The sequence below is a fragment of the Anser cygnoides genome, chromosome 2 (assembly GCF_040182565.1).
Source record: "Anser cygnoides isolate HZ-2024a breed goose chromosome 2, Taihu_goose_T2T_genome, whole genome shotgun sequence".
Classification (NCBI taxonomy): domain Eukaryota; kingdom Metazoa; phylum Chordata; class Aves; order Anseriformes; family Anatidae; genus Anser; species Anser cygnoides.
Window position 1 is genome coordinate 587706 of NC_089874.1, and position 21110 is coordinate 608815.

At 69.5% G+C, this 21110-nt stretch overlaps 2 protein-coding genes and 1 long non-coding RNA gene across 4 annotated transcripts; 1 reads left to right on the forward strand and 2 right to left on the reverse strand.

Annotated features, from left to right (window-relative positions):
• Positions 1-548: 548 nt before the first annotated feature.
• Positions 549-4950, reverse strand: AOC1 (amine oxidase copper containing 1). 2 transcript variants are annotated; one of them, XM_066991063.1, is made up of 5 exons: positions 4709-4950; positions 1815-3370; positions 1352-1640; positions 1029-1161; positions 549-922 (listed from the first exon to the last, which is right to left on the reverse strand). In XM_066991063.1, exons 1-5 carry the CDS (start codon positions 4933-4935, stop codon positions 647-649), a joined length of 2481 nt encoding a protein of 826 aa, XP_066847164.1. In that variant the 5' UTR covers positions 4936-4950; the 3' UTR covers positions 549-646. The 2 variants fall into 2 exon arrangements, with proteins under 2 accessions (XP_066847164.1, XP_047909284.2); XM_048053327.2 differs by lacking the exon at positions 4709-4950 and having other exon boundaries at positions 550-922; positions 1815-3383.
• A 135-nt stretch (positions 4951-5085) lies between these two features.
• Positions 5086-10533, reverse strand: LOC136789865 (mucin-13-like). The gene is made up of 11 exons (XM_066991095.1): positions 9963-10533; positions 7710-7835; positions 7467-7548; positions 7329-7387; positions 7090-7244; positions 6886-7014; positions 6542-6584; positions 6414-6451; positions 5849-5939; positions 5550-5688; positions 5086-5469 (listed from the first exon to the last, which is right to left on the reverse strand). The coding sequence occupies exons 1-11, from the start codon at positions 10460-10462 to the stop codon at positions 5395-5397; spliced, it is 1437 nt and encodes a 478-aa protein (XP_066847196.1). The 5' UTR covers positions 10463-10533; the 3' UTR covers positions 5086-5394.
• A 413-nt stretch (positions 10534-10946) lies between these two features.
• On the forward strand, positions 10947-13622 carry LOC125180887 (uncharacterized). Its single transcript, XR_007159812.2, has 3 exons — positions 10947-11278; positions 11356-12131; positions 12978-13622. It is a non-coding gene; the product is annotated as an uncharacterized lncRNA (long non-coding RNA).
• The last annotated feature ends 7488 nt before the right edge of the window (positions 13623-21110 follow it).

The window sequence follows — 21110 nt, forward strand, 5'->3', positions numbered from 1 at the left end:
GTCCCGCTGCCCAGGCCCCCCCCTGCCTGCACCGACCCCCGGGGCCGGCGCCGCCACACGCACAAGGGGGGGGGACGCCCCGGGGCGGGGGGGGGGCGCGGGCAGGGTCTGGCCGGGGGCCGTGGGGCAGCGCCCGCCCCCCCCGGCTCCCCGTAGCGTGTGCCGTGTTCGTGCCGTCGTCCCGTAGCCGGGCGCTGCCCGGGTCTCTGCGTGCCCCCCCCCAGCTGTACCCAGCCCCGCATGTCGCCTTCTGCGGTAGGAGCCCCCCCCCGCCCCCCGGTCCCCGCACCCCAATAAACCCGACCGAGAACGCGTCTCTGTGTGCGGCTGCGCTGCGGGGGGAGGCGGCTGGGGACCCCCGGGGTGGTGCGGGGGGGGGGTCAACGCCGGCAGCCCGGTGCACAGGGGGCTGGGGGGGCCGGGGGGCAAAGGCCGCGGGAGGGTGCGGGGGGGGGCCAACCTTGAACGCAGGCGTCATTAAACATTGCGACAGCCGGCGGAGGGGCCCGCAGCCAGGCAGAGACGGGGCCGGAGGCGGTGGCACGGCTTTTATTGAGCCCGAGGGGCTGGGGTCCCCAAGGCCCCCAAGGTCCCCAAGGCCCCCAAGGTCCTCGGGGTCCCTGCCCCGTCCCGCGCCCCGCGGCGCTCACTCCGGCCAGTACGTGCCGTTGTAGGCGAAGGGCCCCGGCGCAACGCAGGGGCCGGGGCTGTCGGGCGTCCAGCGCTGCACCTCCAGCCGCGAGAAGGTCTGGTCCAGCGGGCGGACGATGACGGGGCTGAGCGAGGCCACCGACGGGTCCTCATCGAAGAAGTTGAAGGGGCGCAGGAAGAAGCCGACGGCGTTGCCGGGGGTGGCCGTGTTGGGGACGTCCTCGGCGTGCGGGATGTGCAGGAAGCCGACGGTCACCCAGGCCACCAGGTCCTGCGAGGAGGGGACCGTGGCCGTCAGAGGGCCGCATGGACTGGGGACGCCCAGAGCCATCCATGTTCCATCCTGCCCCTGTCCCCAGCCCCGCTGTCCCCATCACCTGGTCCTCGATGCTCTCGTCGTTGCGGATGAAGCCCTCAAAGTTGACCAGGGGCTCCCAGGGGTCGTTCTGGGTGTAGAGGCTGCTGCTGACGGCTTCGTTCTCGTGGTGCCGTGTCACGGCCAGGTGGTACCTGCAGGGACAGGGACAGGGACAGGGACAGGGAGGGGATCAGCCCTGCCATTGAGCACGGGGACCCTGCAGAGCCACAAGCATGCGTGCCACAGGCCTGCAGGACGCCTCTCCCCCCCCCCCCCCCAACCCCGGCTCCCCTGGATGCACCAGGGAGTGCCCGCTGCCGAGAGCCCCGTCCGGAGCCCCACCTGCCCCAGGAGATGCCCCTCTCCTCCCTCCAGCCGCGGGGCAGCACGCGCCCGGCGTGGGAGCTGTGCTGGATGCGGTAGCTGCGCGCGTGGCCCCAGCGGTTGCGCTGGCGAGGGTTGGAGAAGAGCAGGTAGCGGGGCAGCGCCTGGCCCAGCGGGAAGGCGGCCCGGCGCTCGCTGCGGCGCGGCTGCCGGTGCAGCCAGGGCTGCACCACGCGTGCGTCGGGGCTCCAGGGGTTTGGGATGTTCTCGAAGCTCAAGTCCATCGTCTCGAAGCTGTTGCCGGTGCCTGCAAGCGGAGAGGCTGTGAGCCGCAGGTGCGCCAGAATCACCCTGGGGACCCCAGTAGCAGCAGGGACATGGCCCCGAGCCCCCACGCCCCCCAGCTCCGTGCCACCCCCAAGCCCCCTCCCGCAGCTGCTGGCACAGGGTCCAGCCCCAGGGGGTCAGCAGGGGGCTGCACCTGCGATGTCCAGGTCCACCTTGTAGTGCACCAGGTGGGTGTGCAGGTTGCCCAGGACGTGGCTCTGGACGCGGCTGCCGTAGCGCTGGCCCTGCGGCGTGTAGAAGGTGGCGTGGATGAAGCCGGTGGCGTGGACCTTGGCCTCCATCACGCCGTTGGGGTAGAGGAGGAAGTCCCAGATGTAGTCGTAGTTGTAGACGGTGGAGGTTGTGCGCAGCACCAGCGCGTGTCCCTCCAGCCCAGCGTAGAAGTGGTACCCGCCCTGGAAGTTGCTGTTGAAGTGCCGCCGGAGTGGGACGCCCGTGGGCAGCTCGAAGATGCAGACGGCGCGGGCAAAGCGCACCGGCCCGTCGGCGTCGTAGAGGTGGTGCGCGTCCAGGTACGTGGCCACCTCGGGGCAGTCGATGCCGGGGGCCAGCTCGTAGGTGACGGAGCCCATGCCCCAGCCGGCGTCGATGTACTTGGTCTGCATGGCGGCCGGCGTGTCGCCGCCGTAGAAGGCGATGGCCTCCTGCACGCTCACCTCGTAGGCCACGCGCTCCTCGTTGAAGCGCAGGTCGAAGAGCTGGAGGCCGGAGGAGGAGCGCAGGCGGAAGGCCAGGCTCCAGCCCCCGTACTCCAGCCGGTTCCCCCGCAGCCGGTAGCGCCGGCCCTGGGGCTCGCACACCTTGGCCCCGTGCACGTCGGTGGGGGTGCCGGTGGTGAAGCGCCCGCGCGGCACGTAGGTGGAGAAGAGGAGCTGGGACGCGTGGTCGGACAGCCGCGCCACGGCCACCTGCCCCTGCTCGTAGCGCTCGGCCAGCTCCTGCGGGCTGGAGAAGTACTGCCCGTTGTACCAGAGGCGCTGGACGGCCCAGCGGTGTGGATCGGGGTCCCGGTGGTCGATGAGGATCTCCAGCCCCACGGGGTGCAGGAAGTAGCCCTCCACGAAGCGCTGCAGCATGAACCAGCTGCGGCGCTCGCCGGACGCCAGCCCACGGGGCGCGATGTCTGAGAAGGTGAGGCAGCGGTCGGTGCAGTTGTGGTACCAGAAGCCGGTGGCATCGCGCAGCAGCCGGTACAGCGGCTCCGTTGCCTGCACGAGTGCGCGGTGCAGCAGCTCGTACTCCAGCTGCGTCATGGGCCGGGCGGCGAAGGGGACTCTGCGCCTGCCCTTGAAGCGCAGGGGCCGGTAGGAGCTGGGCCGCGGCAGGGGCCCCACGGCGAATTCGGTGACGTTGGGCTCCGCCTGCCCCCCGAAGAAGACGACGGCTCGAGCCTGGCGCCGGGGCGCGGGGCCGCCCTCATCCAGGTGGCGCAGGGCCAGCCGCTTCTTGGGGGGCAGCAGCTCCACCAGGAAGAGCGTGTTCTGCGCCAGGGTGCCCCCCCGGCTCGGGGACAGCCCCAGCTCCGGGCGGCCCATCAGGAAGTCCCGCACCGCGCGCAGCTCCGCGGGCGTCAGGTCGGCGAAGATGGAGGCCCTGTCCGGCAGCGGCGCGGTGGGGTCAGCGCCGGCCGCGATGCCCAGCGCGGCCAGCGCCCAGGCGAGCCGGAGCGGCCACATCCTTCCTGGGGACCTGTGGAGGGACAGGGCAGTGAGCAGCAGCAGTGACTCTGCCCTGGGGAGATGCCGCGGTGGGATGTCGGTGCCGGAGCTCAGCCCCTTCCCTCGAGCAGCCTGCCGCGGGCTCAGCCCCGCTGGCTCAGCCCATGCCTCGTGCTGAGCCCCGGGCAGGGGGACCGGCTACTCCCCTCCCTACACCTCGGCCCCACCCATGGGTGCCCTCTCCCCGCGCACAAAACCTGGCGTGGGCCCTGCACAGCAAAGGCCACCTCGTCCTGCCCCGCAGCACCGCAGCGAGGCCGGCAGCGCCGCACCGCACCGCGCAGACGCTCCCGTTGCTGAGCAGAGAGCGCTTCACAGCACCGGGCACCGGCCCCTGCGGCAGCAAAGCCCCCGGCGCGCCCGGTGCAGACGGTGTGCAGCTCCTGCCCGTGCCAAGTGGCACCTTCCAGCAGCACCCAGCCCAGGGGGCCCAGGGAGCGAGGAGCACGGCGGGCACGGTGCCCCAGGACGTGAGGCCCTGCTGCCAGCCCAGCCGGGGTCGGTGTTGGTGAGAGCTGCAGGGCAGGCACGGAGCCAAGGAACAGCGGGAGGGGGCCCGGGGGGCTTCACCCCCCCCCCCCATCCCATCCCATGCAGCTCCTGTGCCTGGGGTTCCAGGGGTGGAGGGCACACAGTGACACCCCGAACGGCCACAGCAGCAGCAACATGACCAGCACGGGGGGGGGGGGCTGCACAGCCCCAGCGCTCCCGGTTGGGGGCTCGGGGGGGTCCCCGAAAGCAGCGGCTTGAGGCTGGGGGGGGCGCTGGGAATCACTCCCCCGGTGGGCACGGGGACAGCGAGCGCTGCGCGGCTCCTTCCGTGGGGCTCCTCCGGCGCTCCGAAACACACGAACAGCAGGCACGGGGCTGCGGGGGCTGACCCCGAGCCCCCCCGGCCCGGGTCCGAGCCCCCCCGGACCCCCCCTCCCTGGCGGAGCGCCCGGCCCCGGCAGCCCCCTTCGTGCGCCCTCCACTCACCTCGCGTGGGGAGCGCGGCGCCACCCGGGCTCTCTGCCCCGGCCCGGCCGCGCCGCGGGGCGCTGACCCCCCCCCGGCTCCTCCGCCCCCCCCTCCGCATTGCACGGGCCGGGGGCCAGACCCTGCCCCCGCTGCCTCCCCCCGGGGTCAAGGCCGGGAGCGGGCTCCGCATCCCCGGTGCCGAGCGGGGACGGGCGCGGGGCACGGCCGCCGCCTCCCCTCCCTCGCCCCGCCACGAGTGGGGACGCCCCGCGGTGCCCCCCCAGCACCCTCCACGGGGGGCCCCGACCCCGGCTGCCCCCCCCGCCCCCCCCCCCGCCGCCTCCCGCACCTGCGCGCTCGCCGCCGCCGCTCGCCGCCGCGCTCCGCTCCGCGCCGCCACGCCCCCGCGGGGGGGGCCGGGGAGGGGCCCCGGGCTGCGGGGCAGCACCCCAGGGTGGGGGTCCCATGCTGCGGACCCCCCCCCTTCCTCCCCACTTGGTGCGGAGGCGCGCGGAGCCGTCGTGCGCGTCGTCCCCCCTTCCCTCGTCCCCCTTCCCACTTCCCATCCCAGCACATCCCACGCGTGGGGCTCCGCGCCCGGCCCCCCCCCCGCGGGTTAATGAACACCCGGGGCCGTCCGGTCGTTCCCCCCCCCACGCCCTGCGCGTTCCGGGGGCTCTGCTCTTTATGGCTTCGCTGCGATCAAACTCCAGGGACGAGGCGAGATAACAGCAGGGGAAGGCGCGGGAGCGTCCCACTCGTGCCCGTGGCTACATCCTGGGCACGGGGGGGGGGGGCGGGGGGGGGGGGGCGTGGGAGCGCCGCAGGGGCTCCCCCACCTCCCCGTGCCATAAATGTGGATGCGCATTGGATGCTCCCACCCCAAAAACCACGCGGAGCAGCTGCAGCTTCCACTTTATCCTCCGGGATGGGTACGGCGGTGCCCCCCCCCGCCCCCCCCGCGTGGATCCCCGCAGCTCCGTCCCGCGTGGGAAGCAGCGGGGGGGGGGGGGGGGGCGGGGGGAGGTTGGTTCTTCAGAAATAGTCGCGGTCCTCGCCCCGTCCTGCCGGGCCCCCCCGGTGCGCCAGGAAGGTCTCCATGCGGGCAGGCTGCGGAGCGAGCCGTCACGCACCGTGGGAGCGTCCCGGGGGGGGATCTCGCGCCCCCCCCCCCCCACGCACACACTCACCGGGGGGGGCTCCGGAGGCTCGGCCTCGGGGGTCCCGCAGGGCTGCACCCGGGGCAGGCTGAGCCCCCGCGCCGGGAACTGCAGGGCCCCCAGGTCCGGCAGCGGGGAGGGAGGTGACGGGGGGGGGCGCCGGGCTCTCCTGGGGGGGGGGGGGAACGGGACAGGGGCTGAGCTCTGGGGGTAAGGGGGGGGTCTGCGGGTGGGGGTGCGAGTGGGGGGGCCTCGCCGCATCCCTCTCCCCACACAGAGCCAGGGCGGGGGGGGGGGGGGGGGGCGGCGTGGGGCTGGGGGGGCCGTACCCGCCAAGCATCATCATCATCAGCAGCAGCAGCAGCAGCAGCAGCAGGGCCCCCCCGCAGCAGGACACCAGCACCAGTGCCAGCAGGAGGGCTGCGGGGCGACAGGGGGGGCAGGGCCGGGGTAGGGGGGGGGTCAGGGACGGGTCCGGGTCAGGGTTGGGGTCGGAATTGGGCTCGGGATTAGGATCGGGATTGGGGCTGGGATCGGGATCGGGGTTGGAAATGGGGTCGGGGTCGGGACTGGGGTTGGGGCCGAGGTCGGGGTCGGGGTCAGGGTCGGGGTAGGAATTGGGGTCAGGGTCGGAATTGGGGTCAGGGTCAGGATCGCGATCGGGGTTTGGGGTCGGGGTCGGGGCCGGCCGGGCCGGAGCAGGGGTCGGGGTCGGGGTTGGAATCGGGGTTGGGGTCAGGGTTGGGGTCGGGGTCGGGATGGGGGTCGAGGTTGGGTTCGGTGTCGGGGTCAGGGCTGGGGTCAGGATCGGGCTAGGGGTCAGGGTTGGGGTCAGGGTCGGGGCTGGGACTGGGGTCACGCCCCGTGCCGCTGCCGGCCCCGTGCCACACTCACGCTCCTCGCACTCGAAGCCGCCAAAGCCGAAGGGGCACCTGCGGGGAGCGGGCATGAGGGCGGGCGGCGGGGCTGGGGGCTCAGGGCTGGGGGGGCTGGGGGGGGGGCGGGGGGGGGGCCGCACTCACCTCTCACAAGCGTCGTCTCTCAGCCGCGACCCGGGGTGGCAGGCTGGGGACAGAGTGCGGGCCGTGCATCCCCGGAGGGGGGGGGGGGGACGTGGGGCTTCAGACCCCCGAGGGGCCGGACCCTCCCCTCCCATGGGACCACGACCCCCCCTTTGGGGCTGGCCCCTGCCCCACGGGCTGCGACCCCCACCCTCAGACCTCCCCCACCCCATCAGCACCCCCATGGAGCCCTCCCACCGCCCCCCACCAGGCCAGAAACCCAAACCCCCTCCCAGCCCCGCCGTGGGGCTGCAGCCCCCGGCCCTCCCGGCCCCCCTGGCCCCCCCGGCCCCCCCGGCTCCCACCGGTGCAGGCGCGGTCCATGGGGTGGGCACTGCGGAAGCCCGGGCGGCAGGCGCAGAGGGCGAGCCCCTCCTGGGGCAGGCACACGGTGGACACGGGGTCGCAGGGCTGCAGCTCGCACAGGCTCAGGCCTGGGGAGGGAGAAGGTCAGGAAGCGCCCCCCCCCCCCCCCCCCCCCCCCATCCCCAGGCAGGGGTCCCACGCACTGCTGTAGGTGACCACGTCCCGCAGCAGCCGGCAGCCGGGGTCGCGGGGCTGGCAGCGCGCCTGGAAGCTCGCCACGGCCTCCTCCACGTGCCAGGCCGTCACCGAGGAGAGCACCGAGAAGCTGTGCAGCACCGTCACCCCCGCTGCCCCCCGCCTGCGGGGCGCCCACCGTGTCACCCGGGCATCGGGGGGGCGGCGGGTGGCGGGGAGGGCGGCGGGCAGGACCCCCGGCACTCACGGCGGCTCCAGGAGGGACGAGGCCACGTAGGCGTCCAGGGAGCCCAGGATGCGCTGGAACTGCGGCGGGGGCTCGGCTGGGCGCTGTGGGAGGGCCCCCTCCTGCCGAGCCCCCGAGCCCCCCGAGCCCCTCACTCACCAGCCGGGGCAGATCCGCCTCCAGCACGGGGCTCGCGGCCACGGCTTTGGGGTCCCGCGGCGTCAGGCGCCCCGGGAACGTCCTGGCTTCGGGGGGGCTCGGGTCAGGGCAGCCGCAGAGGGCCCCACTCGGCCCTGCGGGCACCAGACCCCCCCACCCCTCGTGGGGTTCCCACCCCGATGGGGTCCCCGTGTGAGTGCCCCCCCCCGCTGGCGCGCAGCCCCTGGGGGTCCCGTCCCCTACCTGGCACGCAGCCGCGGTCGGCGCTGGGGGTGAAGCCGGGCTCGCAGCGGCACGCGGCGCCGCCCGGGTGCTCCACGCAGCTGCTCCACGGGGGACAGGGGCGGCCGGGCCCGCAGCTGGGCTCGGCTGTGGGTGTGAAACCGGCTGAGCCCCGTGGCGCGGACCCCAACGAGCCCCATGTCCCGCAGTGAGCCCCGTGTCCCCATGGGCACAGACGCCGCTGAGCCCGCTGGCCTCATAAGCACAAACCCCGGTGTCCCATGGGCACGGGCACCTCTGAGCCCCGTGTCCCCATGGGCACAGACCCTGCTGAGCCTGGTGTCCCCAGGGGAACAGCCCCCCCCCCCCCCCCCCCCCCGATACCAGTGTCCCGTAAGCACAGACCCCCAGTCCCGCTGTCCCCATGGGCACAGACCCCTCTGATCCTTCTGTCCCCATAAGCACAGACCCCGGTGTCCCGTGGGCATGGACATTTGTGACCCTGGTGTCCCCATGGGCACAGACCCCCGATCCTGCCGTCCCATGGGCACAGACCCCCTGTGCCCCCCCCGTCCCCCCCCAGCACGGTCCCGGCGTGTCCCGGCCGTGCCGCAGCGGGGCCCGGTGCCGTGCGCTCGGGGCCGTGCCGGGTCCGTCCCGGTCCGTGCCGGGGGTGCCGCCGGGGTCCTTACCTGCCCCCCCCATCCCGAGCCGGCGGCAGAGGAGGGGGAGGACGGGGAGGAGGAGGAGGAGGAGGGGGAGGAAGAGGCGGCTTCCCCCGCGCATCGCGCCCAGGCCCCGCTCGGCTCCCGGTTAATGATTGCCGGGCGCCGGGGGGGGGCCGGGCCCTGCAGGCAGCGCTGACACAGCCCGACCTGTCCTGTCCTTGTGTCCCTGTCCTGTCCTGTCCTGTCCCTGTCCCTGTGTCCCTGTGTCCCCGTCCCTGTCCCTGTCCCATCCCTGTCCCGTCCCTGTCCCATCCCTGTCCCTGTCCCTGCCTCTGTCCCATCCCTGTCCCTGTCCCTGTCCCATCCCTGTCCCGTCCCTGTCCCATCCCTGTCCCATCCCTGTCCCTGTCCCTGTCCCATCCCTGTCCCGTCCCTGTCCCATCCCTGTCCCTGTCCCTGTCCCTGTCCCATCCCTGTCCCATCCCTGTATCCCTGTCCCTGCCCCTGTCCCATCCCTGTCCCTCCCTGTCCCATCCCTGTCCCTGTCCCTGTCCCTGTCCCTGTCCCTGTCCCTGTCCCTGTCCCATCCCTGTCCCGTCCCTGTCCCTCCCTGTCCCGTCCCTGTCCCTGTCCCTGTCCCATCCCTGTCCCTGTCCCTGTCCCCATCCCTGTCCCGTCCCTGTCCCTGTCCCTGTCCCCATCCCTGTCCCATCCCTGTCCCATCCCTGTCCCGTCCCTGTCCCTGTCCCTGTCCCATCCCTGTCCCTGTCCCTGTCCCTGTCCCTGTCCCTGTCCCTGTCCCATCCCTGTCCCATCCCTGTCCCGTCCCTGTCCCTGTCCCTGTCCCCATCCCTGTCCCTGTCCCTGTCCCCATCCCTGTCCCATCCCTGTCCCTGTCCCTGTCCCTGTCCCTGTCCCATCCCTGTCCCTGTCCCTGTCCCTGTCCCTGTCCCTGTCCCATCCCTGTCCCATCCCTGTCCCATCCCTGTCCCGTCCCTGTCCCTGTCCCTGTCCCATCCCTGTCCCATCCCTGTCCCATCCCTGTCCCCTCCCTGTCCCATCCCTGTCCCTGTCCCTGTCCCTGTCCCTGTCCCTGTCCCTGTCCCCTGTCCCTGTCCCTGTCCCCATCCCTGTCCCTGTCCCTGTCCCTGTCCCTGTCCCGTCCCTGTCCCGTCCCTGTCCCGTCCCTGTCCCGTCCCTGCCCCTGTCCCATCCCTGTCCCATCCCTGTCCCGTCCCTGTCCCCATCCCTGTCCCGTCCCTGTCCCATCCCTGTCCCGTCCCTGTCCCCATCCCTGTCCCGTCCCTGTTCCCATCCCTGTCCCATTCCTGTCCCGTCCCTGTCCCGTCCCTGCCCCTGTCCCATCCCTGTCCCATCCCTGTCCCATCCCTGTCCCGTCCCTGTCCCCATCCCTGTCCCGTCCCTGTCCCGTCCCTGTCCCATCCCTGTCCCTGTCCCGTCCCTGCCCCTGTCCCTATCCCTGTCCCTGTCCCTATCCCTGTCCCTGTCCCATCCCTGTCCCTGTCCCTGTCCCCATCCCTGTCCCATCCCTGTCCCATCCCTGTCCCATCCCCGTCCCTGTCCCGTCCCAATCCCTGTCCCGTACCCATCCCCATCCCCACCGCCGGGGATGTTCCGGGCTCTGGGTGCTGGCGGGGGCTGGGGCTGGAGCTGGGGGTCCCCAGGGGGCGAGGGCAGCAGCAGGCGGGGCGGGGCTGTGCTGTGCTGAGTGGTGCGGAGCGGTGCTGTGCTGAGCTGCGTGTTGCAGGGCGGTGCTGTGCTGTGCGGGGGGGGGGGGGGCAGTGCTGAGCGGTGCTGAGCGGTGCTGAGCGGTGCGGTGCTGTGCGGGGCGGGGCGGTCCTGAGCGGTGCTGAGCCGTGCTGAGCCGTATGGTGCTGTGCGGTGCTGAGCGGTGCTGTGCAGTGCCGTGCAGTTCTGTGCGGGGCAGTGCTGAGCGGTGCGGTGCTGAGCGGTGCTGAGCGGTGCCGAGCGGTGCTGAGCCGTGCCCCAGCATCCTCCCCCGTCGCCATGGCAACGCCGCGCCCTGCCCCTCCCGTCGCCGTGGCAACGCCTCCCCGCCCCGCCGCACCTGCCGGCGGTTCCCATAGCAACGCCTCCCTTCGGCCCCCGCCTCCCGCCCGGCGTGGCCACGCCCCCGTCACCATAGCAACCCCCTGTCACTATAGCAACCCGCGGGGTCCGGGAGGCCGCCGCTCTATGGTCCGTGCCTAGAGCGGCTGCGGCGCCATGGCAACGCGGCCTGCCCGGGAGGACCGCGCGGCCTGCAGGCCCGGCCCGGCCCCGGTGTGCGGTGGTCACCGGGGTCACCGGGACTGCTGGGCTTACCGGGGCTACCGGGGTTACCAGGGTCACGGGGGCTACCAGGGTCACTGGGGCTACCAGGGTGACCGGGGCTACTGGGGTCAACGGGGCTACTGGGGTGACTGGGGTCACTAGGGCTACCGGAGCTACTGGTGTCACCGGGACTAGCAGGGCTACCGGGGTCACTGGGGCTACCGGGGTTACTGGGGCTACCGGGGTTACTGGGGCTAACAGGGTGACCGGGGTCACCGGGGCTACTGGGGCTACCGGGGCTACCAAGACTACTGGGGTGACCAAGCCTAATGGGGTTACCGGGGTCACTGGGACTACTGGGCCTAGCGGGGTCACCAGGGCTCCTGGGGTCACCAGGGCTACTGGGGCTACCGGGGCTACTGGGCTGACCGGGGCTACTGGGGTCACCCAGGCAACTGGGGCTACCGGGGCTGCCGGGCTTACTGGGGATACTGGGGTGACCGGGGCTACCGGGGCTACCGGGGTCACCAGGACTACGGGGGCTACCGGTGTTCCCCCGGTGCGCCCCCAGAAGGCAGGAGCCTTTGCAATTGCAGCTTCGGCAGAGCTGAGCCTGCTGGCTGCCAGGTGATGAGCTCAGACTCGGCGGGGATGTGGAAAACCGTTCTCGCTCTGAAAGAAATAAAATCCCGTTTCTATAAAAGGAAGCCACCTGAGGATGTCTGGCATCGAAGGAGCCTTTGAAGAAAACCCTTACCAGCAGGCGTTTATCGGTTTCGCAGCGGGTCAGGTCATCAGCTGAGCGCAGAGCTCGGCGCCGGCAGTGAGCGGCTGTGGGGACTGGGGGTGGCGCTGCCGACGCCTCCTCTTGCCCCGAAGAGCGACAAAAGGCGAGCGAGGGAAGGGCCGGGCTGCGTGGGCAAGCACCACGGGCCGGGGGAGCCAGGAGGCGGGGGGGGCTTTGTCCTGCTCGTTTTGTGCTGCCCACCAGGAGCTCGCCCTGCCGCCGGTGCTGCTGCGCCCTGCACGTCTCCCAGGGCACCCGCCCGTGGGAGCTGTTCTGTGCCTTGTCACAGGACGTCCCGCCAGGGAACAGAGGGCAGCATTTGCAGCTGCGGCACTGTGGTCACTAACGAGCGCAGCGATGTCCTCGTCATCATGGTAATGTAAATGGGATGGACGCCCCTCGCTGAGCTCTCCTGAGGTCTCGAGCCAGTCTCGGAGGTGGCAGCCAGTTCCGAAAGCTTTGTGCTCGCACAAAATGCGTGGCCTGGTGGTGCAGCAGTCGGAGAGAGCCTCCGGAGAGCCCGAGAGAGATGTGGCCACGGGGACAGCGTGGTTCCCCTGGAGAAAGAAGAGGCAGTAACCCCCCAGCCTCGGAAAGGCCGTCCCTTCCCAAAGGAGGAGGCTGCAGACACCCAAAAGTAGCTGCTGGCGGTACTGCAGAGGCGCTGCGGACGCCCCTCTGGTGCTGGGTGAGGTGAGCCTTGCCCACCCCTGCTCCCTTCTGTGCCTCTGTCAGCCCGCAGCGAGGCTTTCCTCCGAGGCTTTCCTCCGAACACCTCGCCCTCCTCCTGACCCCGCGTTTTGAAATGTTTTCCTGCTTACCTCATCTGGCAGCCCCGTGAGCGGCGCCGGGCAGGCAGCGCGCAGGCAGGGCCCGGCCGCTCGTGACTCAGCACAGCTCCCTCAGCCGCGTGCCTTCTGCAGCACCCCGTCCCCATCCCCGTCCCCATCCCCATCCCCATCCCCATCCCATCCCCGTCCCCATCCCATCCCCATCCCCATCCCCATCCCATCCCCGTCCCCATCCCATCCCATCCCCGTCCCCATCCCATCCCCATCCCCATCCCATCCCATCCCCATCCCCGTCCCCATCCCATCCCCATCCCCATCCCATCCCATCCCCATCCCCGTCCCCATCCCATCCCCATCCCCATCCCATCCCATCCCCATCCCCGTCCCCATCCCATCCCATCCCCATCCCATCCCATCCCCATCCCATCCCCATCCCCATCCCCATCCCATCCCCATCCCCATCCCCATCCCCATCCCCGTCCCCGTCCCCATCCCCATCCCCATCCCCGTCCCCATCCCATCTCCATCCCCGTCCCCATCCCCGTCCCCATCCCCGTCCCCGTCCCCATCCCCATCCCCGTCCCCATCCCATCCCATCCCCATCCCATCCCTTCGTATCCCTCTCCGCTCAGGCACTGGGTGAGCGCTGTGCTGAGCGGTGCTGCGGGGACTGCGTCTCCTGCTCTCCCTCTCCCCGGTGTCTCCTAACGCCTGCTGTGGGCTCTGACCCCTTCTCTTACGCCTGCAGCCTCTCCCTGGGGGTCGGGCCCCCACTTCCACACCGTGACGTTTCAGACCAGGGGTCTACACGGCTCTGTGCCGCTCTGCGCGGGGAAAGGCGCCCCGAGGAGCTCAGGGCGCGGGGCTGGGTGGCGATTCGATGCAGCTTGTGCAAAGCGAACACAGGGCCTTGGGCACGTCTGGAAAGTTTCACGTCCGTTGCAACAGCCCGGCTGCATTTCTCGTGAGACCGTTTGCTCTGGGATTTCGCAGCGGAAGGCCTGCTTCTGGCTTCTGGCAAAACTGTTTACAGTCACCTCCCTCCGAAATCAACGCAGTTTCCTGGAAGCCTCGTACCTGCCAAGCAGCAGGCACGGGAGCGTTTCAAAGGTCGAAGGACGACCCAGAGACGATGTCAGGGAGTTTCTTCTGACAGAAGGGGACAGCGTGCCGCAGCCTGCCGTGAGGATCAGCAGACGCGCCAGGGGCTCCTGGCGGCACCGGGACCTGCGGCAGAAGAGGGAAATCTTTGGTTTACCAGGGCTTTGAAAAAGAAACGCCCTGGGCTTGAAGGGCCCGAACAAAGGGGAGGGTTGAAGCTGAAGGACCTGTGGCTGAAACCACACGCAGGAAACAGGAGCAGGCGGCCCCCACGTGCAGACCTTGCCTCATCTCGCCGGCAGAGGGTTGCGTGGCCGTGCCCGGCCGTTCCCGAGCCGTTGCTGCATCGTCCCCAGACCCGAGCGGCTGCGCTTTGCTCCTGCCCTGCGTGGAACAGGCTTGGTTCTCCTCCGCCTTCAGCACCTGCCTCGTACGCCAGGTGCTCCTGCGGCAGGGAGGCGTGAGGCTGAGCTTTACCCTGTCCTCTTAAACGTGTCCTCTGGGGACGATCCCTGCTGCCTACGTTGCTGTGGTTCTGCTCTCCTCCTCCTCCTCCTCCTCCTCCGGAGGCATCACGTTGCTCCAGCTGGCGCTCGCACACCAGATGCAGTTTTTTCCCACATTTCATAACTGCAGTCAAAAAGCTCCTAATCACAATAACAACAGAGCGTGTGACGGCCCTGCAATTCTCCCATCTCGTCCACCAGCTGTTCCTTTCTTTTAAGAGAAAAATCTTCCACCACTCGGGTCTTTAATGAGCTTTTGCTGCTTTTTGGGGCCCTGGAGCAGCGTTCCACCGAAGGGACGCTTCCTTTTAAGGCAGAGAGGGCTGCTTCTGAAAGGGCAGCTCCTAAATCACCCGAGCTGAGCAGAGCCCTCCCCGCTGGAGGACACGCGCCGGGCGCATTTCGCGGCCCCGTTCCTTTCCACGCGAGTGCGGTTCTCGCCTGGCGGCCGTCAGCCCTCGGGTGCCGCGGGGGCTGCTGCGCCTCCCCTCCTTGGAGTCTTCTCCTGCGTGACCAAGTCGTCAGGGGCCCCTTCCCTCATCAAACGCTATCCAAGAGTTTTGCCTTCTTTCCCCCCCCCCCCAGACTTCGCAGCCTCCGGAGCAACCCCCTTGACTTTCCCGCGGGCCCTTGTCGGACGACGTGTCCGCGCGCTGGGGGTGCTCCGGCTGCTGCCCGCGAGCTGTCCCCGTCCTGCTCCAAGCGAGGTCCAGCACCACGAGGTGCCCTTTGTTCCTGCATCGGCACCCGCTAATGAAATCTGTTCTTCTGGGGAGAGCTAATTACACAAAGGTTAATTGAGGTGTCTCCAGCGCGGGAGTCGGGGAAGCGTGGTCTTTGGCCGAAAATACCCAACAAAGGTTTCTGCAACAACCGAGCGGTTTTTCCTTCGATCGATCTATTTTTGTGGCTGGCTGTGACATTGTCCTGTCCTCCTCCTTCTCTTCACGTGTTCCCGGGGGCGGTGGGCACGATGCCGTGCTCCTGTGCGAGATGCGGTGCCCCCTGTCCCGGGGGAGCCTTTGGGGACCCAGGACCTCGCCACCCGCTGTCTTCCTGCCCGAGTGCAGGGAGGAGGAGACCTTGCCAGGGCTGTGTCCTGACCCTGGCCGCACCAACACAACCTGAACGAGTGAAAAACAAACCCCACAGGAGTGACTTTGGGGTGATCAGGAGGCTGTTGTTTTTTAATTTGTTTTTTTTTTTGATTCAGAAATTGAGGGGCTTTTGTGGTGGGAAGTGGTGGGGGAGCTTTCCCAGGGTGAGGCTGGCCAGGCGGAGCGGTGCCGGTGCCTCCAGCATCCTGAGCGCGGCTCCTCCTGCCCCGTCCCTGTCCCCGTCCCCATCCCATGGCTCCCTGCCGGCGGGGCCCCACGCGTGCCCCCATCCTCCCGTGGCTCACAGAAGCAGAGCCCACGTTCTTGGTGGGCCCTGGGGCGGCTTCAAAGGGATGGAGTCCTGCTGCGGGGCGCGCGGGGTCCTGCCGTGGGGCGCGCTGCACCCAGCCTCACCCAGCCTTCGGTGCTCAGCGGCACCAAGCGACCTCAGTAACTCATGGCGCTAGGACGGCGCAGACCCAGAGCCGTGTCCTTGACGGTACTGGGAGGGTGATGGGCACTTTTCACCGCCTCAATTTCTGCCGTCCCTTCCAGCTCCGGTCCCGCTGCAGAGAGATAATTGGGAAGCTGTCTCCCGGCCTCCTGTATTCATCTGGAGTAGCAGAGAAGGAAGAAAAGGATTTTCAGGCGTTTCATGCTTTTTGTTGGCGTCAGAGCCCGGATGGGTCCCGAGATGGGAGCGAGTCTGGGGGGCCGGGCGCTCGGTGCGCCGAGGTTTGGGTGAGCTGCTGCGCGGGGCCCGGCCGCCGTGGCCACGTGCAGGCGGCGCACGTGGGGGCACGGCCGCGCAGCCCACAACTAGGGCACCCCAAAACAGCCCCTGCGGTCACCTGCCTGTGCCAGGCTCGGAGGTGACACAGAAACGGGCGAGAAGGGAGGTATCTGTGTAGTAACCGGCACTGATCATCCGCACCGAGCGCTCCGGCGGAGCACGGCACCGACATAACCGCTCCTCAAGGTGGAAAAGGTCCTTGGGAGCCCGGGGGTCTCGTGTCCGCCTGCAGGCTCCCTGCGCGGCCCTGCCTCAGCGCCGGCCTGGAAAGGCTCCGCCGGCAGCACTGCGCCGCTCGGCGCGGGCTCGCCCTGCTCCAACTGCCCCAGTTTCCCCCGAAACTTTCTCACCCCGCCTCGCGGTTCTGGAGCACGGGGTCAGGAGCAGATGGGGCGACAGGAGGCTGCCTGCGGGGCGGGGGGGCTGCTCCTGCCCGATGATAGCCTGCGAAGGGCTGCAATATGTCTCTGTGCTTGGTGCAACGTTCCTGGCTGCTGGCCTTTCAGTTCTGCGTACCCCAGCGTGCCGAAGCAGCCTGGCCGGCTTGCCAGAAACCAGGAAAAATAAAAATCCCCACTTTGTGCCCGTGGGAAGCTGGCGTGCCGACGCGTGCAGGTGAATGCTGACGGCACAGGTCGTGGTTTGGAGGAACGGCGCTCGCAGAAGGGGGTGCAGCACATCTGTCAGCCGTCAAGAAAATCATTTTTCCCTGGAAAGCGAAGCGTGGGGGCAGCCGGTGTGCAAGTAGGGCAGCATATGGACCAGCGACACCCCGGGGGGCACGGAGCCATTCCCCACGCGATGGAGAAGCTCACTGCCTCCCCGGGCACGGCACTGCCGCTGTCCGGGGGCTGCCCTGCGTGTGGCGAGCAATGCTGGTCCTGAATCCTGCCCTCCCGGGACACAGAGGGAAGGTGCCTGCCAGTATGTGCCTGTCCCTGCACCACGAGGCTGCCTGTGCCCAGCGCCCTGCCAGCAACGGGGCGAGCAGCACGGAGCTGTGCGCTGCGGGGCTCTTGGTGGCACCAGGGCCGGGCTGGTGACTGTCCCCTGCGGGCGATGGGGCCCTGGGTGTGGGAGCAGACAGGGCAATTTGTCCCGGCCTGATGTGAACCAATGGGGACATCTCCAGGGTGCTGGGGAAGGGGCTTGTCACAAGGAAATCCCAGGAACAAACAGGGATCGCGGCACCTCTGCCTGCTCTAGCGCCGAAAGCTCCCCAGTGGGGCTCTGTGAGCCCAGCCCCGCCAGCTCCGGCCTCTGTGGCACTGCTGGCACGGGCACGGCGCGGGTTTGTGCACGGGACCGGCCCAGCACGGGCAGGAGGGCTGCTGGCACCGCAGGGACACGCTGCTCCTGAGCTTGCGTTTTGGTGCCAGCCTGTGCCCGTGGCTCGTGCCCAACCGAGGCCACCTGCCCTTGGCCGTGAGCCCGCAGCGAGGTTTAATCAGAGCTGGCGCTGGGCCCTGCCGCATCAGCCGGCACCTGGGTAGCACTGGGTGGCACTGGGTGGCACTGGGTGGCACTGGGTGGCACTGGGTGTCACCGCGCGGCACCGGGTGTCACCACAGGGCACAGCCCAGCCCCGGCCATGCAGCCCGTGCCCACCCTGCTGCCGCCTCCCGAGCCCCGCGGTGCTGCCGGGTGAGCGCACCGGGGGGGATTTCTCGTGCCTAAGCACAGCAGCAGCAGTTCGGTACCCAGCAGGGGCGCTTCAGCTGTCTGCAAAATTTCCGTTCTCTTTGGCAACAAAAGGAAAGGGAAAGGCATTCTCCGCGCTTTTGGAGCCTCTGGCAGGTTCTCGCCCCCTGCGCTCGTGGCCCCGTCTCTCCCTGTGCATGTCCCGTGCCCGCGGCAGCCCCGCAGCGCTGCTGGGCAGGGGGAGAGGAGGGAGCGTGGGACGTGTCCGGGCTGAGGTCCCCAGCCGTGGGTGCAGGACGTGTCCCTGTGTCCCATGTGGCATCCTGGGGGCTGCAGCCTGCAGGGAGCAGCTCTTGGCTCCCTGTGCCAGGAAAATCCTTCACTTCGCGCCTCCCGCGCGCCGAGGGGAGGTGATTTCCCGGCACGGGGGTGTTGGCGGCTTCCCCATCTGCTGGGCTCCGTCTCTGCCTTCTTTCCGTGCTGGGGATTTCACCGCGGTCCTGGTGCCTGAGGAGCCCGGCTCCAGCTCCGCGGTGTCCTGGGTGCTGCTGCGGGGCCGGGCTCCGTGCAGCCCCCGCTGCTCCCGGGGGGCTGCTGCTTTCTGCGCTGTCCTGGGCGCGGAGCAGAGCGAGGGGCGCAGCGGGGTGCAGGCTGCGTGCGTTTAAGGCTCTGCAGATTTGGGGGTCGGGGGGAGCTGGTGGTGGGAATGGCAGAGACGTGAAGGGAAAGGGCTGCGGTCTAAAAACTCGCCCTGCTCAGCGTTATGTAACCAGGCAGACCGTCGTCGTCATTACCTTTTCAGCTGTTTTTCTCGGCAGGCAGCCCAGCACCATGCAGCTGCTCGCTCACTGCCCCACAGTGGGATGGGAAAATCTTGCGGGTTGACATAAAGGCAGTTTAACCGGCGGAGCAAGAGCTGCTTGCGAGCAAAGCAAACCGAGGAATTCCGTCCCTGCTTCCCATCAGCAGGCAGGCGCTCGGCCACGTCCAGGAGAGCAGGGCTCATCATGCGTTACGGTTTCTTGGGAAGACAAACGCCATTGCTCTGAAAGTCCCCCACTCATCCTTCCTTGCCCCAGCTTTTATTGCGTGATGCCACAGGCTGTGGGCCGTCCCTTTGGGTCAGCTCTCCCAGCTGTGTCCCCCCCCCCAGGTCCTGGTGCACCCCTCGCCTGCTCACCAGCAAGGCAGCACGAGAAGCAGAAAAGTCCTTGGCTCTGTGGAGGGGACGGGGGCAGCAGCAACCAAATGTCGGTCACCAACACCCCCCTGGGGAGGGGACATCGTGCTGGGTGCAGGGGCTCCGAGCCCTGCTGAGGCTTCCCCTGCAGCCGGGGCTGTGCGGTGCAGGATACGGGCGCTGCCCACGTCCTGCCCTGGGGACAGGAGCATCAGCAGCACCCCGAGGACCGGGGGCCTGGGGTCGGTCTCTGCATGGGTGCATGTGGCAGGGACGTGTTGGTGCAAAGCGCGCTCACCTCCAAGGCCTGGGTTTTCTCCCCCATGACCTCAGGTTTGGGTGCCCAGCCCTGCTCGCAGTGCGGCCGGCACAGGCTGTACGGGGACATGGCGGTGCCAGCCCCGCCACAGCCGCCCTTGTGCTCCTCACCCCTAATGTCACGGCCTCCCCGGCCTTAAAACACAAACAGCACTTCTGCTAGGTGTCTGCCAACCAGAGCTGTGATTCTGGGGACCGGTTTAACTTGGTGCCTGGAGTACCAGGACGGGCATTGCCCGGGGTGAGGAGCCGCTGGGAGCACCGCATGCGGCGCGGTTCGGCACGGTGCGGTACCGCCAGCCCTGCGCACGCCATCTCCCCCCCGCGTGCTCGTTGATGCGTGAGCTGTGCGGGAGGGAGCGCAGCCCGCTGTCTCCTACCCAGCCGCTTTTAACCGAGCCCTGTGCAGTTTCTCTCGGCTTTCATCCTGCAGTTTCCCTCGGCTTTCATCCCAGCGCACGCAGCTGTGCACATCCCCGTCCCCACCCGTGCCGCCAGCCCCCTGCGGGGCTGCCTCCCCCCGTGCCTCCTGCAGGAGAAGGCTCCGTGTCCGCTCTGCCCACGTGTTCCTGCGCTCTGCCCACATTTCCTCACCACCCCAACGCCACCCCCGTGTCGGGGGCTCTGCAGCCCTGCACGGCCAGGGCCTGTTGGGCACCCGCTGCAGCCTGCGCCCCGCTGCTCCGGGTCCTTGGTGCCCTGCGGAAACTTTCCTGCCCTCCCCGGGAACCTCACGCGCTCATTTTCCTCTCACTGCGGCTCCGCGTACCTCCCGGGCAACATTTTTAGACGTTTGCCCTACTTGTGAAAGACGATTTATTTTCTTGTCGGGTGACACCTGCCGGGGCAGGCGCGCAGCTTCCCGTTCTGCTCCGCCGCTGCAGCCCGGTCCCCACCCGATGGGGGTCTGGGAGGGGGCGCGGGGGCGAGGACCCCCCTGGTTCCTGGCGGTGCGTTGGGCTCTGTGCTGCCTTCTCTGCCGATTGTGCGGTCAACGCTAAAAGGGATCGGGAACACAGCGGCACGGGGTAACGCCGCCCTCTGCTCCAGCCTTTGTGAGGGTCGGGTCCCTGCGGCCCCCTCTGGATGCTGCTGCCCACCCTGTGTCGGGACCACGGCTCCCAGCGGGGCTGCACCCCCTGCGCCTTGGGGCTGTGCTGCCTTGCAAGGTGGGCACCCCAATAATCGGGTGACCCAATATCAGATACCCCAATAACCCCACACCCCAATAATCAGGCACCCCAATAACCCAGTACCCCAATAATCAGACACCCCCAATAATGAGGCACCCCCAATAACCAGGCACCTCAATAACTCAGTACCTCAATAATTGGTCACCCCAATAACCCAGCACCCAAAAAACCCCAGCATCCCAATAATCAGGCACCTCAATAACCGGGCACCTAAATAACTCAAGCACCCTGATAAACCCATCCCAATAACCCCGCACCCCAATAATGGGGCACCCCAATAACCCAGCAGCCCAATAACCATGGTTCCCAATATCCGGGCAACCCAAAAGCTGTGCACCCCAGTAACCTGGCATCACGATAACCTGCACACTGTGAATAAACTGGGCATAGCCCCGCACCCCAATAACTGCGTACCCCCCGTAACCCAGACACCCCCAATAACTGCGCACCTCAAAACCTCACCAGCGCAGCACTGCGGTGCCGGGGGGAGCCCACCCTGCGGTGTCGGGACGCGGACACGGCCCCCCCGGGGGCAGGAGGCTCCTGGCTCTGCGCGGGGGCCGTGCCGCTGTCCCCCAGCCCCGTGGTGCAGCAGCCGCGTGCCTCAGTTTCCCTGTCTGCGAGCGGGGCGGTGCTGACAGTGCTGCGGGGGCTGCGGGGGGAAGTGCCCGGGGGGGGGGGCTGCGTGCTCCGGGCCCGGAGCTGGGGGCGCGGGGGGCTCCCGGACAGGGCTGCGGGCAGGGCAGGGCTCTGCCGGCCCCGGAGCCCGACGCGGGCCGTTTCTCGCAGCGGGCTCCTGCGGGCACCGGTAACCCCCGGGCTCCCCGTGCAGCGCGGCTCCGGCACCTCCGAGGGCCGGGGGGCAGCGGCCGGGGCCGGGCGCGGATCCCGGGGTGCGCAGCCGGGCAGGGCGCTGCTGGCGAGGACGGGGCCCGGCCGCCGCCTGCTCCGGCCTCTCCCACGGCCCGGGTGCCGGCACCGCCGCTATCGGTGCCAGGCCCGCCGGTACCGGGGGCTCTCCCTGCCGCCACCGGGGCGGCGCAGCGGGGTCC